Source organism: Schistocerca serialis, chromosome 4 (genome assembly GCF_023864345.2).
Source record: "Schistocerca serialis cubense isolate TAMUIC-IGC-003099 chromosome 4, iqSchSeri2.2, whole genome shotgun sequence".
Taxonomy (NCBI): domain Eukaryota; kingdom Metazoa; phylum Arthropoda; class Insecta; order Orthoptera; family Acrididae; genus Schistocerca; species Schistocerca serialis.
The window spans coordinates 902,307,214-902,325,420 of NC_064641.1; the positions used below are offsets into that span (position 1 = coordinate 902,307,214).

An 18,207-nucleotide genomic window follows, 5' to 3' on the forward strand; every position below is an offset into this window, starting at 1 on the left:
TTCCGGACACTCTGCCATAGGTCTTCTCAGTAAATCTTACAAACGCTTCTTTGAATTTATCCCATTCCCCTTCCACATTGTTATATTCGGTTTTAGGGATTTTACGCTTAAGTAACTGCTTAAACGTTTCTTCTACCATTCCATCCTCTAGTTTCCACACTTTCATTTTCCTTTCCCTTTCTTCCTTTATGTCTTTCAATTCATCCAAACTCATCTTCGCCACCACCACTCGATGGTCTTCATCAAAAGCCTCTCCTGGGAGTGCAGTTACATCCATCAACGGTCTTCGATTTTTCCGTTCCATCAGAAAGTAGTCAATGACCGTCTTCGTCCGTCTATCACCCCATCCATATCTCGTTATCTTTTGGCTATTCTTTTTATGGAACCATGTGTTGCCCACAATCAGCCCATTTCTTTCACAGAAATCAACCAGTTTCTCTCCTTCCTTATTTTCCCTCCCATTCCTAGCCTTTCTTTGCCTACCGGCCCATTTAGGTCACAAAATACAGTTGCTTCCACATCTGTAATTATACTCTGTAATACCTCTAGAAAATCCTCTATGTTCTTTATTTCCTGTGGTGCATATACTTAGATGAAGTCTTTCTCTACATTCCTTGTGGTCAGCCGAATTCTCATCACCCTATCACTTGTGTGTTCTACTGCTTCCACGTATTCCTCTAGGTTTGGTTTTACTATGATTATTTTTGGCTTCTTGTCCACCACTCCAGTACAGTGTGTAGCCTTTCTCATTTTCCTCCTTCCTCTTCCCATCCATCTAACTTCTGTAAGTCCCATCAGTTCTATGTTCTCCTTTTCCATGAAGTCTATCAACTCTTTCGCCTTCCCAGTAAGGGTCATCACATTAATGATACCCACCTTCATTGTGTTGGTGCCTAGTCGCCCAACACCCCAAGAACGGCGCGTCGTGTGCAGGAAACGCCCTAACCTTTTCCGAGGCTGGTTTTGAAGTACCATTTCATGTACAGGCTGTTATTACGAAGGGATCGACACTCCGAAAGGCATTTTAGAGCTTCTGCCAGAATAAGTTTACGCTGCTCCTAGCATGGCGAACAGACGCCTTTTGTAGCCGCCCCTCTGGAATACAGACGCTACGGGAAGTGAGATACGAAAAATGGTTAAAATGGCTCTGAGCACTATGGGACTTAACATCTATGGTCATCAGTCCCCTAGAACTTAGAACTACTTAAACCTAACTAACCTAAGGACAGCACACAACACCCAGCCATCACGAGGCAGAGAAAATCCCTGACCCCGCCGGGAATCGAACCCGGGAACCCGAGCGTGGGAAGCGAGAACGCTACCGCACGACCACGAGATGCGGGCGAAGTGAGATACGGATACAGTTCCTCCGCTTTTCTACCGTTGGGACTTGTAAAATCCTCTTCCGCTTTCCACCCGTTGCCTGTCTTAACCTGTTACCCTGGCAATAGGCCCTTATAGGGTACTACCATCTGGAGCCAGATGGACCCAGGTTTTTTAACGAGGTTGTTACTACTCCCCCTCCTCCTTCCTCACCACTTGCAAGGTGAGGCCCCGGGCTTGGGATCGGCACTGGCGTAGTTAATTGAGACGTTCTACTTCGATAAAAAGAAGTGTGCACAATCTATATTTAGGTCCTCAGTTCATCGCTTATGGACCCTCTGTAATAGTCAGAATACGTTATTTTTCACAAGCACACAACAGTAGCATGAGTTTGCGTCATCGATTTACACCTTAAATAACTAATATTATAGTCAGATAGCTAATATTTTGCATTCAGCCCACAAACGTCAAGCACAATTTAATCGATGTTTGTATCAGTACCGAAAAACATTTGGGTAAAGACTCAACATGACAGCACTTTCGGTCACATTCTCTCAGTGTGGATGTAATTACACAATATTTCGTGTGTATGAGTCTGTGCGTTGCAGGCTTGATACCTCAGGCTTAAGATAGGGTTAATTTGATTTCTTCTGTATGCACGATGTTACTCAACATACCAAAAAGCTTACTAATGCAGGAAATTCACTCTGAAATCCTTGACGACAATTCAAAGTAATGGGAAATTGCTGATATAATTACGAGTAATAGTATTGTACGACGGTGAAATGTTGAAAAGCGGATGGCGACAGAAGGTCATAGTCTGACATTCAGACCTTTCGGGTGATCCTGCTGATTCAGCTGAGAGACGTAACGTATCGCAAGATGATGATTTGATATCGACAGCATTTGCACTGACCTCACGTTTGGCAGTCTCTTTATGAACGTGCATTTATGGTCCTTGAAGAACGAAATGGTTTAAATGCCTCTGAGCACTATGGGACACAACTCCTGAGGTCATCAGTCCCCTAGAACTTAGAACTACTTAAACCTAACTAAACTATGGACAGCAAACAGATCCATGCCCGAGGCAGGATTCGAACCTGCGACCGTAGCGGTCATGCGGTTGTGCGGTTCCAGATTGAAGCGTCTAGAACCGCTCGGTCACAGCTGCCGGCACGGTCCTCCAAGACAGTCAGTTGTATATATAACGTAAGAAGTATATGTCTGACTATTGATACTGCTGGACAGAACAATCGCAAAGATACAAGAAATGTATTCGCTGTTTCGAATGTTGACAACCGTCACTTGTGTAATGGAATGACGACAGTAAAAATTTCTGCCGGTGCGGGACGCAAACATTGATTTCCTGCTTATCGTCAGTGGTTGCCTTACCATTTTTTTTTTATTAAACAATCATATAAAGAACACAAGCACGAAATCAAAGTAATGAAGTACTCGAACTGTTTCAACACAAATTATGTGCTACAATAGCCTGAAGAACACATTTCAATACACTTAGTGCCATTTTTAAGCTTATAAAACATAACATAAATTTTAAACTGACAATAGTATCTCCAGTCCATTCAGAGACATAGAACTAAAACGCAAACACGTTAAAGAGAATTACAAAAAAAAAAAAAAAAACAACAACATACAATCGACTGTCTTAACTAGAATTGCAGTTCTGTCAACTGAGTCACAACCGTCCAAACTCTTCACAGAAAGTGATTTGGAGCATACAAACTAATAACAAATATATGCACAGGCAACATAAGTTAAGGAAAACGTCATAATGAAGTTAATAAACACCAATGAGAAGTTGGAAGCAGTCCTAGGAACAAGTTGACCCCTTATTCGTTGTTTATTTTGTCCGCTACAATGTCGTGCATGTGATTTGTGCCCTTACCGCCGTCGAGAATTACTCTACGTCTTGTTTTTCAAAAATTATGTCTAACATATTACCAAACATCGTCCTGATATTTAGGTAACGTTTCATCTTCCAACGTGCCGTTCTCATATAAGCCTCAAAATTAATGAGATTATCTTCAGTATTGTGGAAGATGGTATATGTCACACCATTAGGCTATCCAAACACAACTCACGGCCAAACCCAAATTTCCATGTCAACAAACCTGCGTCTACATCCTGCACTCGTTACGTATATTCCCATACAGGGGAGACATTGAATTTGAAAGTGGCTTGCCCTTTGCCGGCAGTATATAACAGTGCCTGTGTTGTTTAGAAAGGCTAAGCACTGTCCCTTTCGACATGCATGCATGTCTGAAGAAACATTGCATTGTAATTCTGCACAATACAGCACTGATATATCGTATACGACCGAAAAGTTTGTTAAATGTACGAGGAGTCGTGTGCCTAGGGCCTCCCGTGAGGTAGACCTTTCGCCGGGTACAGGTCTTTCGATTTGGCGCCACTTCGGTGAGTTGCGTGTCGATGGTGATGAAATGATGAGGATTAGGACAACACCCAGTCCCTAAGCGGATATAAATCTCCGACCCAGGCGAGAATCGAACCCGGGCCCTTAGGACTGACATTCTGTCGCGCTGACCACTCAACTACCGGGGAATCTGAGCACAGAGTACCTTTTATCCTCTATCAGCAGGCGTCTCGTGATTTCATCTATAGTGAAGCTAATGCGTAATCCATGTGTATCGCTTTTTGGTTTGGGAATCATAGGACATCACACTGCATCCAAATATTCTTACATCTCAAAATACTTATTACTTGAAATTGAGATATATTCTGAGAGAATAGTATAGCAGCCAGAATAAAATAATACTGCATTCTCACGTAAACATAACTTCTGGGAGGATGATAATTTCGTCTTGTTTCCATGTCTGTGTAGAACGCAACGTGATTCCGGTATGTATGATGTCATACTCTCTGTGATACCTACGCGCTGCATTAAGAACCTAGTTCCTTCTCTACAACATCTGTATGATTTTTTTTTCTAAATGTATGTGTCTCATCAAATTCCACATATTTTCTTCGCAGTGAGTCTTCAAACTCTCAACACTTAGGGCAGATGCCTTAGTCATACTGCGGGCAGACAATGCAATGATTCTCTTCCTTGGTACAAACTTGTAGCTGTTTAGACAAGTATCCAAGAGATATCCAGGCTCTTTGATATAGTGGTTATGACAAAACATTTAGACTACTTCATTCGTATAAATACAGATATCCTGTATGACTGACTATGTCATATTCGGATTTTACCGTAGGTTTTCACATTGTTTATGGTTTCCCTACCTCTTTCAGTTTCTTTTTTGTCTTTTTGCCATTTTTCCATATGTAAAGTAGGATATTTGTTATTATTGCTTACATTACTAGGAGCGAATTGCTATTTTTTACCGTCCATGTGTGACATACAGTCTAAACACAGTCAGAATACCTGGAAAGCACACTTATTCCTCCAAATGTCAACACACATAGCACTAACGTGAGTTTCTTGCATTAGTAGGCGCTTTCTTGAGTTGAGTAACACCATGCGTACTGAAAAACAATAAAAATATCATATATCTGACAATAATTTTAATTATTAACAGGGTAATCGATAACAGAAACTTATGCTATTGGTGTGTGCTCAAATAAAACAGTGTATTCTTAGACATTTACTGCTACTACGGGAGGTTCGTAAGTGCTGAACTGAAGACTTAAATCTAGAATTGGCCTACTGTTTTATCAATATACACGACCTAATTCCACTTACAACGGTATTGATGTAATCTATACGTTATGGCAACCTTCCATTATCACGTTCTGCCATATGGTCGTCGGATGTAGGAGTGGCATCCTGCATATTTTATAATCGGTGCTGATGCTCTGATAAATACACAACACTAAGTTTGCGTTTTGGTTTGCAAAGTAGCACTATGCATGTTACTTGTCGTTGCTTAACCCATGCCGCACCACATGGCCATTGAGCATCTATGTCACACCACACATATAATAGTGAAATTGGATTCCACGCCCAGTCACATTTAGAAAGTATGGCCAGTAGATCACGGGCCAGGAAATGTTGTAATAATGGCCTTTTCATAAAGCTTTTTGTTAGTAGTGTGAACAGTCATCATCGGTAAAAAAGCATTTGCAGTAGGCGGTCATTCCGATCGTATTGTTATGCTAAGACGTATTCCAGTGTTTATCCTACATATTTACGGTGACTAAAACGGAGTGTCGTGGGCTCTAAACCAGCATCTTCCGGAGGAGTAAAGTAGGTACTGTTAGTTTGCGTGGATGTACATACATTTGAAACGTCCCCTTAGAAAAATTATTGAATGACTCTGCTTAAACTGACACACAATATTTTTAGCGCAACGCAATCTGACTTTCAATAATTCCTACAAAAGAATGGCCCTGACTAACATTAACCTACTCCTTTCACAAATCATTTACCTCACAAAAATCTTCGTTACCCGAACTACTGCAATACAGGGAGCGCCGTTACTGCCAGCTAAATAAAAGATTCAAACCACTGAAGGCACTAATTACTGATAGGCATAGTTAGCAAATGAAAGATTCTGATAGAGAACAAACAATGTATTAACCTTAATAGAGTTCAAAAGTCATAATATATATATAGCAGTTCATGGCATCCAGTCTTACAAATTTACTGTCTCTGATGGACACACATCCAGATCATCTGCTCTCAAAACTCCGCCATTTCTCTCCCCACATCCACCACTGCTGGCGAGTCACCTCCAACTGCGCAACGCTACGCGCAGTTAACAGCCAACTGCCCAACACTAAAATGGCAAATATTGCAACAATACCGACCAGCCTCAGACTGCACACAGCACAGTTAGTGATTTTCATACAGAGCGCTACGTGGCGTTACCAACATAAAAATCTAAACAGCCTACTTACACATTCCAGGTAACCAGGACTGATAACTGATTTTTAAAACTATTCTCTGAATGATTGTAGGTTTAATTATCTATCCTGGAATTCGAATACATTAGAGCTAAGAAGAAGTTGTACGACGTAAACGAAAATTGGTAGACGCGTTTCATCATTGAAATATGATGTCCATTCACATTTGGCACACGTCTCATAAGAGCGACGCTATTGGCGCCAGTAAGAGGAAGCAAATTAGGTTTCATTTAAATACAAGCTGTAACGCACAAGAATGACTTGACAGGAACGTAGCAGCCGTACATGATAGCTGGCAGCGATGGTCATGAGCATATACAGGGTGATTCAAAAAGAATACCACAACTTTAGGAATTTAAAACTCTGCAACGACAAAAGGCAGAGCTAAGCACTATCTGTCGGCGAATTAAGGGAGCTATAAAGTTTCATTTAGTTGTACATTTGTTCGCTTGAGGCGCTGTTGACTAGGCGTCAGCGTCAGTTGATGCTAAGATGGCGACCGCTCAACAGAAAGCTTTTTGTGTTATTGAGTACGGCAGAAGTGAATCGACGACAGTTGTTCAGCATGCATTTCGAACGAAATATGGTGTTAAATCTCCTGATAGGTGGTGTAATAAACGTTGGTATAAACAGTTTACAGAGAATGGGTGTTTGTGCATAGGGAAAAGTTCTGGACGGCCGGGAACGAGTGATGAAAATGCAGCACACATCCAGCAAGCATTTGTTCGCAGCCCAGGAAAATCGACTCGCAGAGCTAGCAGAGAGCTGCAAATTCCACAATCAACTGTATGGAGAGTCCTACGAAAAAGGTTAGTTATGAAACCTTATCGTCTGAAATTGGTTCAAGCACTGTCTGCAGCTGATAAGAATAAAAGAATCGATTTCTGTGATTTTATCCTTGCTCAAATGGAAACAGATGAATCTTTCGTTTCAAAGATTGTGTTTAGTGATCAAGCAACTTTCCACACTAACGGGAAAGTCAACCGTCACAATGTCTGTATATGGGGCACTGAGAATCCGCGGGAAACAACTCAGTATGAACGTGACTCGCCTAAGGTGAACGTTTTCTGTGCCATTTCAGCCAATAAAGTTTTTGGTCCCTTTTTCTTCGAAGGTGCTACTGTAACTGGACTAAAGTATCTGGAGATGTTAGAGAATTGGCTGTTCCCTCAGCTCGAACAAGAAGCACAACAATTCATATTTCAGCAGGATGGAGCGCCTACCTGAACGTCAACTACCCGAGGCGATGGATCGGCCGCCAGGCAGCCCGTGACAGAGCACTTCATCACTGGCCTCCAAGAAGCCCTGATCTTACCCCCTGCGATATTTTCTTATGGGGGTTTGTTAAGGATATGGTGTTTCGGCCACCTCTCCCAGCCACCATTGATGATTTGAAACGAGAAATAACAGCAGCTATCCAAACTGTTACGCCTGATATGCTACGGAGAGTGTGGAACGAGTTGGAGTATCGGGTTCATATTGCTCGTGTCTGGAGGGGGCCATATTGAACATCTCTGAACTTGTTTTTGAGTGAAAAAAAACCTTTTTAAATACTCTTTGTAATAATGTACAACAGAAGGTTATATATGTTTCTTTCATTAAATACACATTTTTAAAGTTGTGGTATTCTTTTTGAATCACCCTGTACTATCGCAAGATGACCGGACTCCGGACGGAGAGGTGTCATTACCAAGAGGGAAGACCATCGTGTTCGGCGTGTGACTCTAACGCATCGTACCGGATCTGCAGCTGAAGTCTGGGCAGCAGCTGGCATCAGACAGAGCGAACGGTTACTTCAAGGACAGCTCTGAGCCAGACGTCCTGTAGCGCGCCTTCCACTGGCCCCAAAACCGCCATTTGCTACCTCAGTGGTCAAGCGCGAGCTGATTGGAGGGCAGAATATTTGTGCTCAAACCTGGTTCTGTTTCGGTGCCAGTGATGGCCGTGTATTGTTTAGGAGGCTAGTTGAGAGGCTGCAACCAACCTGTCTCTGTGCTAGACGCACTGTACCTACATTCGGAGTCACGGTCTGGGAAGCAGTTTCGTATGACAGGAGGAATACTCTAGTGATTATCCCACGCACCCTAATTGCAAATTTATACGACAAAAAATGGCTCTGAGCACTAAGGGACTTAACATCTGAGGTCATCAGTCCCCTAGAACATAGAAAAACTTAAACCTAACTAACCTAAGGACATCACACACATCCATGCTCGAGGCAGGATTCGAACCTGAGACCGTAGCGGTCGCGCGGTTACAGACTGAAGCGCCTAGAACCGCTCGGCCACTCTGGCCGGCTTTATACGACAGTCTGGTGATCCTACCAATTGTGCTGCAACAAGGATAACATCCCAGGTAGTGTTTTCCAGCAGGATAACGCTCGCCAACATACAGCTGTTGTAACCCGAAGTGCTGTACAGAGTGTTAACAAGTTCCCTTGGTCTGGTTTATGACCAGATCTGTCTCCCATCGAGCACAAATGGAACACCATCGGACGCCAACTCCACCATCATCCACAAATAGCATTAACGTCCCTGTACTGAAAGACCAAGTGCAACAGGGATGGAACTCCACCCAACAAACTGACAACCTGGACCTGTACCACGTTTGCATGCATGCATTCAACGTTCTGGCTGTTACACCGGTTCTTAATGTACTCGCATTCGACATCTGCAATGATATATCTCATTCTTGCGTTATCTATGGTCTTGCAATGGTAATAAGTTCAATATATTACCTAGACAATTATACTACAGAAAATTCATCACTCTACATTAACTATTTTTTGGTGTTGCGATTTTTTTCCCGTCGGAGTAAAGGCCTACATTAAACGTGCTATATCCCAGAAGGCATTCAGAATTGGGCATCTGTCAGTATGAAATGATTTTGTTCAAATGAGCTTTCCTGTCATATACCGCAACATTGAGCATACTTCGTAGGACAGTGTATAAGCAGGACACAGTGCAAGCCCAGGCCCTCTGTGGTTTTTCACTCTCGATAACGATGGTGCAGGTTGAGTGTTTTATTCGAAGTGACGTGCATAGTAAACCGAAGAGATTTCATTCAGTACAATATTACGACTAATAATGAAATTGCCTTAGACTTCCCTCCACCAATGCCCCTAAACATTTTAATATCAGTTGACGGTGATCCAACACGACCCTAGCAGTCAGCTGGATGCTGCGTGTCACCGACTGCTGAAGACAATGTACAACACGAACTGTTACGAAGCAAATGCGCCACTGGTCACGATGGAGGAAGGGCTATGCAAGCTGGATCTCCCTCCTGACTTACATATATGCCATTGAAGCTTCTAGGTTAAAGTTGCTATTTAAGACACATCAGTTTCAGACGGGAATTCTTGCAACCTAGAACGTTTCAAGTTTGGGGGAATACTGCTGTTGTTCTGCCTGCAGGAATGCAAGGAGCGCCACTGCTGCCGGGGGAGCCGCGAGGGCTGCCAGAGGGCAAGATCATGCCGCAGTACCTGAAGGAGCTGGGCTACGTTACCAGGGCCGTGGGCAAGTGGCACCTGGGCTTCCACAGGAAGGAGCTGACGCCCACGTTCCGCGGGTTCGACTCCCACCTCGGCTACTGGAGCGGTCACGTCGGCTACTACGACTTCATAGAGCAATTTTTTGTAAGATTTTACTGCAACTTGACTGTCAGTCACATAAATACTTACCTGTAAAATTACAGACCCATAAATTTAAAGAAGAATTTACGAAGAATTCTTAAGCATTTTCAGAGTTCGAGAACAATAAATTTCCTTCAGAAAGATAAGCTTCTATGCACTGATCAACACGGATTCTGAGAGTATCGCTCGCGCGAATTTCAGCTTGCCGATTTCTTGCACGAACCATGGACGAAGGACAACAGAAGGATTCCATCTTCCTAGACTTCTAGAAAGTGAAGTATGACACTGCAGATTGTTAAATTATGTCCGAGGATACGGAATAGGGTCTCAGAGGTGAGAGAGGTTGGAGTACTCATTAAGAATCAGAACCCAGCAAGTTGCTCTAGACGGCGAATGTTTCTCGACGACAAGGGTATCGTTCGGAGCACACCAGGAAAGTGTGATAACACCGCTCTTATTCTCTGTATGCGAAAATGATTTGACGGATAGGAGGAGCAGAAATCTGCGAGTATGAAACTTCCTGGCAGACTGAAACTCTATTCCGGATCGAGACTCAAACTCGGGACCTTTGTCTTACACGGGAATGTGCTCTACAATCTGAGCTACCATAGCACGACTCACTACCCGTCCCCATAGCTTCAATTCTGCCGGTACCTCGTCTCCTACCTTCCGAACTTCACTGAAGCCCTTCTGCGAAACTTGCAAAACTAGCACTCCTGGGAGAAAGGTTATTGCGGAGATATGGCTTAGCCATAGCCTGGCAATGATTCCAGAATGACATTTTAACACTGCAGAGGAGTGTGTGCTGATATGAAACATTCCTTCAGATTAAAACTGTGTGCCCAAACAAGGTAGCTGTGGGGACGAGTCGTAAGTCGTGCTTGGGTAGCTCAGATGGTAGAGCACTAGCCCGCGAAAGGCAAAGGTCCCGAGGTCCAATCTCGGTCCGGCATACAGTTTTAACCAGCCAGAAAGTGTCATATCAGCGCACACTCCGCTGCAGAGGGAAAATCTTCTTCTGAAAGCATCCACCAGGCTGTGGCTAAACCGTGTCTCCCAAATATCCTTTCTTCCAGGAGTGCTAGTTCTGCATCGTTCGCAGAAGAGTTTATGTGAAGTTTGGAAGGTAGGAGACGAGGTACTGGCAGAAGTAAGGCTGTGAGGCCGGGTCGTGAGATTTGCTTGGGTAGCTCAGAACACAGTCTGCCTTTCGCAGTGATGCGGCACAGAAGTCTGTTTTCGTCCCTGCCGTGGAAGATGGGGCACGCGCGGTTGTTTACGTATCCGGCGTACTCGCACGTTACGAAGACTTGATACGGAATGGCACATGCATACCGGAAGTTGACTCTCAAGATTTGTTTCTCGAATGAATATGCGAGTCCGAAACCGTATGAAACTGAAAGGTTCCTACGACACGTAGTTAAACTTTATTACAACGACCTTACTGGAATACACCTCTCTATAGTGAGCAGTGTAGTCTACATCAAACTGATTACCGATTGAGTGTGTGACAAAATCATTCGAGATACTAACCATGGACTCAAATTCCGTCACTCTGATAGTCGCCTTGGAGAGGTAACTATTGATACGCAGGGTTGGGATTACTAATCATATTTCCCTTCGAGGTTCCTCTGACTTGTCGATTGACGCCTTACGCCCATATGGAAGAGTGCTTAGCCATGAAGAGGAAAAATGGTCCAACTTCACGACTACCCCGTTCTCAATGCGATGCGACAAATGAGAACTGACATAACATGTATCCTCATACTTGTTCATTGACAAAAGCAGAGCAATGTTCATCTACGATGGACAGCCCAAAACATGCTCTGGATGCGAGAAAGCGGGCCACGTCCGTTCAGAATGTACGCAGCGGAGGATTGTTCAAAATGGCTCTGAGCACTGTGCGAATTAACTGACACAACCATGCCCGAAGCAGGATTCGAACCTGCGACCGTAGCGGTCGCTCGGCTCCAGACTGTAGCGCCTAGAACCGCACGGCCACTCCAGCCGGCGAGGACTGTGCAATTGGCGAACCCGTGCCTAGGTCCTCGCTGACGCCGCTGACAATAACGTATGCGGAGGCATTTCGGACAGATCCCATCCCCATGAATGACCAGCTGCAACATACTGACATTTTACGGCAACAGACTGCAGCAGGGACCACTACCTGTGACGAGCGACGCACACTTTACCACTCCGGCGCCGACGACGTCGTTAACCGACCGGAAAGGATCGGTAGGAGGTATGGACACTGATGGAAATTGATCCTACGATTGTACCCACAGCTGCTTTCGTCCCTGAGCACCGGGAGTCACGTCCGCACTCGGACACGGAGGCGCACACGCGCGAATAACGATCGTCGAAGCGCCACAAGAAACGATTGCTAGCGCCGTCCGACACCAGCATAATGAATTCCAAGGCAATCTGAATTGTTCGTAACGGCGATACAGTGAATCCGGATGCGCAACGGGAGGTTCTGCCTCGCACATAGCAGTGCGACGCGAATCACACTAGACAGGGACTGAACACAGACTCACCGGATGGAGAGCCGCTTGTAGGAGTCCCTCGACGTACCACAGCAACGCCTCCGCCTTCTGTCAGGCTGGTTGGAGAAGCACGACGAGAGATGGACCTCCAGCACAGGTACTGGGCCGATGACTCCGATACTGATCCACTGATCGGCGACGCACCCGCAATGGTGAGTGCGGCGTCCACCGGATGCCAACCACGCAGCAGACGCAGACTGTCGCTCAGACATCATGTCGCCAAATAGCAACACACTGGTTAACATAAGCGTTCATGTGCGCTTTACCCACTGAGGAACAGCGGCAGACGTATCGAACAGCCTCTGTCAACATTAATACCATTAGAACGCCAGTCAAATTGCAATTTTTAAGAGGCATGCTGCGTGCGTCAGACGTCGACATCGTCCTTCTACAGGAAGTATGTGTCGAGAGCTTCCCTGATCACACATTACACCCACTATGGGCGGCGGTAGCGGAACAGCAATACTTCTACGTAGCGGCACAGTAGCCGAGGACGTGATGTACCTCCCGTCAGCGCGAGGACTGGCGCTCACAGTGCTACGTACAGGAGTACGGATCGTTAACATCTACGCACCGTCGGGGTCCGACAAACCGCCCAATCGATCCCGATTTTGCACAGAGGAGATTGCACCACTATTTTTAGGCCGGTATGAACGTGTCTTAATTCGAGGCGACTTCAACTGCGTGTTCGCACTAAAGGGTCACCACCCACATTATAATTCGTGCCTGGAGCTACGACGACTCATACAGAACATGAGTCTAACGCCTAAGTCACGATGGCCGGACGCCGGTTTCAACCGTCGTCATCCCCAATGCGAGTCCAATGTGCAAATCACTGCACCACCTCGCTCGGTGGTAATTAAAGGATCACTTTTGCGAAACCCCCTAAAAGTCTCCCGTTCGGACACAAAAGTCTGAGGCTTAGCTCAAACGTGCCTACAGCTTCCCTCTGTAGTGATGGAAAGCGAGACGCCCTGCCACGTCGCTCTCGGGCTCGAAGAAGCCTCAAACACGAAGAAGTCAACACATGTGGGAAAAAGGCCATTAATTCAGAAGTTCATGTGGCGTGTAACGTCGGTTACTGGGTCACATTGTCAGCAAATGTCACCAAAACTCTGCCCAACGCCACTGTTGGAGTTTCACACGATGGGAAGGTCGTCACAGCCCCTCTCGCCCACGTTTCACCCCTTTATTTGACGCCTCGGTGATGGAGGTCAGAAACACGACGCCCGGAGTTGAAATCACGCGGTTTTCTTATGAGTGGCCGAGGAAAACATTATAGACCCACCGCCGCTCAGAACAGAAACGGAAACACCTCAGGGGGTGGCAGAAAGATCGTCAATGAAACCACCCCTTTCCTTAGGATGTTGATTCCCACACATTTAGTGTTGTAATACGACAGTTCACAGCACTATCAGCAAAAGGACGACGTTCCTAATAACCTTCGGCACTGTTGACACCTCCCGGCCGGTTCAAACTTTCTCGACGGACATCACGGTGCTTCAGCCACAGTGAAAGTGATCTCAGCCCTTTGGAGTGCAATGTGACCGCAATTTGTACTCTGGTGCACAGGATGATATCAATAACAACCGTTAAAATGCATTCGACAAAATCTGTACGTGATTTTTGAAGCAGCAAAGAGGCCTTATGTATTTTCAGTGCTCTTGCTGCAAGCCTTCCTGTGACGTGACCACGGAGGGGTGGCAAATAGACAAATACGTGAATTAAAAGTCAAAGGGTCGCTCTAAGACCCCACAGTTCGGCAAAATACTAGGTGGTGCTGTAAGACTACGGGACAGTGTTGCATGATAATACGTATCATTGTCCGAAACTCCGTCAATAATTTTTGGACAAGAGAGAGGCGTGATTTAGAAAAAAATAAGTGTCAAGAGAAGTCGTACACAGTGAAAAAGGTCTATTTTAATCCATGTAAGATTTGACATGAGAAGTCGGAAAGTGGTATTAAAAACGAAACAAAAATAACGTTTGAGTAACACAGTGTGGAAATGGAAGATGTAAATGTGGTAGGACTCCTGACTAGTGTATATAGAGTCCAGCTACGTGACGATCTAAAAAAAAAAAAAAAAAAAAGCTGAATTTGATAATAATTATGAATTAAGATTATTTTAAATTTTGTGATAAATAATTATAATGAATGTGATTTAAATGTTAAATACAAATGACCATTTGCGTCTAAGTGTGGTTGGCCGCAGATGGAGTTTTGACTAAGGCATTGGTCACGTGACTCACGGAGCGGAGAGAAGGCGGGGATGTTTTTGGAGACTTTTTGCGGTGGACGCGGATCGGTTAACATGATTTAGGCGGCTTAGTGAACTAATTACGACATTTTGGAAGTCTCTTTTCACGTTAGGAATGAAATACCAGCTGATGGTTGCATTTTGAGCAGTACGTAACGTCCCTTTGGGATTCGTATATACGTAATCGCCTGCAAACAGTTTTCTATGCGCTGCCAGACACATGACCAAATTCAATTTATAGTTGGAATAATGTCGTATTGATGGATCTCTGAATGTGAACTGCAGTTATTAAGTCAAGTGTTTCCAAAAATGTTAATGTTTGTTTTCATAATTAACTGACTGAGATTCACTGGCCACTTGGTAAACTTATAACGTGCACGTTAGGGAGTAAATGCAACGGTGGACAAACGCTTCCTCGACAAACTAGCCATCTGCTAATTTTAGAATGTTCACTTGCCGCTTCGATGGAAAAATAGCGTTGGTTCCTGTTACTGAAGTTTCATAGGCTCAGCGGCTGTTTATTAGTGAAGGCCATTGTCTCGGGATTTGCAGCAGCCACCCACATTTACTGTGCATTTAAAAAAGGTACCTTTACAGAGAAAACCTGCTAAATACTTTTAGGCATCTGCAGGCAGGAATCAGACGACTCCGAGTGCTTCTCAGATTTGCTCTGTAAAGGTGCGTTTTTAAAAACTTTCAGTAAATGTAGACGGGTACCACGAGTGTTTTGCCGAACTAGGGACGAATGGGGAGGGGTGGGGGGGAGGGAAGCTTTAAAGTAACTTTATCGTTCTCCTCTCGCATGCCACACTACAGGAGACCGTGAAAACAGGTGCACTGTAAATGCATCACGTTCGAATTTCATCGAACAAGTTTCAACAGTCCCTAGTGGTTCCACCCTTTACACAAGAACAAAAATTGCGTTCATGCTGTACCCGAACGAGATGCGACCAATTTCAAGGGAGATGCAACGCCACCACGTCCATAGAAGGGCTGAAACGTCCGAGGTCGTTAACAGGGTCAAATACTGCAAAGAACGTCTGCGAACTGTTGTTTGGGACCACGAAATGGAGTCACCGTCCCACAGAAACGGACTTCCTGAAATCTCGTCGTTTCATTTCTGACCGGCAGTGTGTCTGTAATGTTTTACTCAGCCCCTCATAAGAAAATCTCGTGAGATCAAGTCTGGGTGGCGCGGCTCTGATATCCATTGCAAGGGCTTTGAAAGAAGGCGTGAAATGTGGATAAGAGGGGGTGTGGCGATCTTTTCATCGTGTGAAACTTCAACAGTGACGCTGGGCAGAATTGGGGTGAGATTTGGTGGCAATTGGACGTGAGTAACCTACTTTACAACTCATAGGAACTTCTGAGCTCTGGCCTTATTCTCTCATGTGTCACACCTCAGTGTCTGAAGCACCATCAAGCCTGGGGATAACGTCGCAAGGCGCCATGCTTTTGCACCAACAAAGAGGCAGTTGTTGGGCACCTCAGAGCCAAATATCTAATGTGTCGGAATCAACAGACGATTACGACGCATCGAAAAAGTATCTGATGTGTTGGTATATGTGCCAACACCTTGCAGATATAGGAGGCCGAAATGCACGCTATCTAACGCAGACGGGCGTGAATTCTGTAACAGGATAAGTAGTGAATGGTAGCAAGAAAAGTATGCAGCTCCTCGAATACTTAACTTTTATATATCCTTTGTTGTTTACAGCATTCTTGATGAGACATTTCATACGATAACTTTCAAACTATGTAAGGCTAATGGCGCCTTGCTAGGTCGTAGCCACGGACTTAACTGAAGGCTATTCTAACTGTCTCTCGGCAAATGAGAGAAAGGCTTCGTCAGTATAGTCGCTAGCAAAGTCGTCGTACAACTGGGGTCGAGTGCTATATCGTATCTCGAGACCTGCCTTGTGGTGGCGCTCGGTCTGCGATCACACAGTGGCGACACGCGGGTCCGACATGTACTAAATAGACCGCGGCCGATTTAAGCTACCACCTAGCAAGTGTGGTGTCTGGCTGTGACACCACAGAATCCTTTAATTCTAATACTAAAATGTAGACTTTCACGGCCGGAAATATCATATCCATAATAATTATCGGGGCTGTTATGCCGTGGTCGGTTGATGAATTCTGTGTCATTCCCAACGTTTCGTCTCCGACTGCGGGAGGCATCTTCAAGGGGGTCCGTAGCTTGATGGAAGGTCCAACACACCCACTGGCTCGCTACTGCGAGCCAACACACCCACTGGCTCGCAGTAGCGAGCCAGTGGGTGTGTTGGACCTTCCATCGAGCTACGGACCCCTTGAAGATGTCTCCCGCAGTCGGAGACGAAACGTTGGGAATCGACACAGAATCCTTTAATTCTGTTGAACGATATAGTTCAACATAGGTTCGAGTTCGCACAATAACTATCACTAACAGCACTATATTGAATTTATCGTATTATTTGTCAAAGTGATGCATGTTGACAGGCGCAGGACGTCATATAAGCAATAATGACACTGACGTTCGAAAATCGGTGTGGAAACTGCGCACCAATAGATAGAATGCCGCATGGTGGCATTAAGGTCACTTGTTGCGGCAAGAAGATTACAAGAGCGGGCCAGAGACGGATGATAAATCATTCTGCTGACGACCTGTGCCTCAGATGATGAAATCCACTGACATGAGTGACTTTGAGAAAGGGCTGATGGTTATGGCTCGGCACTTGTGGACGAGAATCTCAGAAATGGCGAAGCAGTTCGGCTCTTCGCGTGCTGCTGTTGCGAGCGTCTGTGGGAAGTGGTGGGAGTAGGCAACAAGCTGCTGAACTCCTATGCCACTTTAGAATACGCGGAGGTCGGATGCTTGATCACTCCGTAAAGCAGGATACTCGGATATCTGGGGTAGATCTGAGGGGAGAATTCATTGCTGATGAAGGCAGCACACTCTTCGGTGCACATTGTTGAACGTGGGGCCCACAGGAAACAACCCTACATGTAACCCAGGTGACCCAGAGACATCGTCTATCAGGACTGCAGTGGGTGCATAATTGGAAACGTGTGGCCTGAATGGATGAATCACGTTTCGTGCTACACGACGTCGATAGTAGCGCTCAGTCACGCAGTCATCCCAACCAACGGCTGCTGGAAACGTGCGCCGAGCCAGAGATGCACGCCGGTGGCAGACAGCATTCTGGTGTGACAAGCGTGACACGAGAACTGCGGACTCTGTGAACAGTAATGCTGACCAAATGCATCCCATCATGCTTGATGTCTCCCCCGATAGCCACTAATCCTTCCGAGCGGATTACTGTCGATGTCAGTAGAGCAAAATCTCGCTTCAGTTGTCTGATGAGCAATATACTGAACTGACGTTGATGTCTTAACCACTAAATCAGCCTGATCAGAGCCCGATGGAACACACTGGACGATATTAAGTACGTGGTCATAGCGTTTTGACTCATCTTTGTACAAAGGGCGTCCAATATATAATGCAACACAGTTTTCTCTGAAAGCAGTTTGTTGTTATTCATCATTTCAATACACCACTACAGAGTGGCGC

At 45.2% G+C, this 18,207-nt stretch overlaps 1 protein-coding gene across 1 annotated transcript in view; it reads left to right on the forward strand.

Annotated features, from left to right (window-relative positions):
* The window catches only part of LOC126474837 (arylsulfatase B-like), a 111,882-nt gene that overhangs the window by 27,839 nt on the left and 65,836 nt on the right, over window positions 1-18,207 (forward strand). The window contains exon 3 of the mRNA XM_050102314.1: window positions 9,630-9,853. Within this exon, the coding sequence (XP_049958271.1) occupies window positions 9,630-9,853 (224 nt within the window). The remainder of the gene's footprint in view (window positions 1-9,629; window positions 9,854-18,207) is intronic.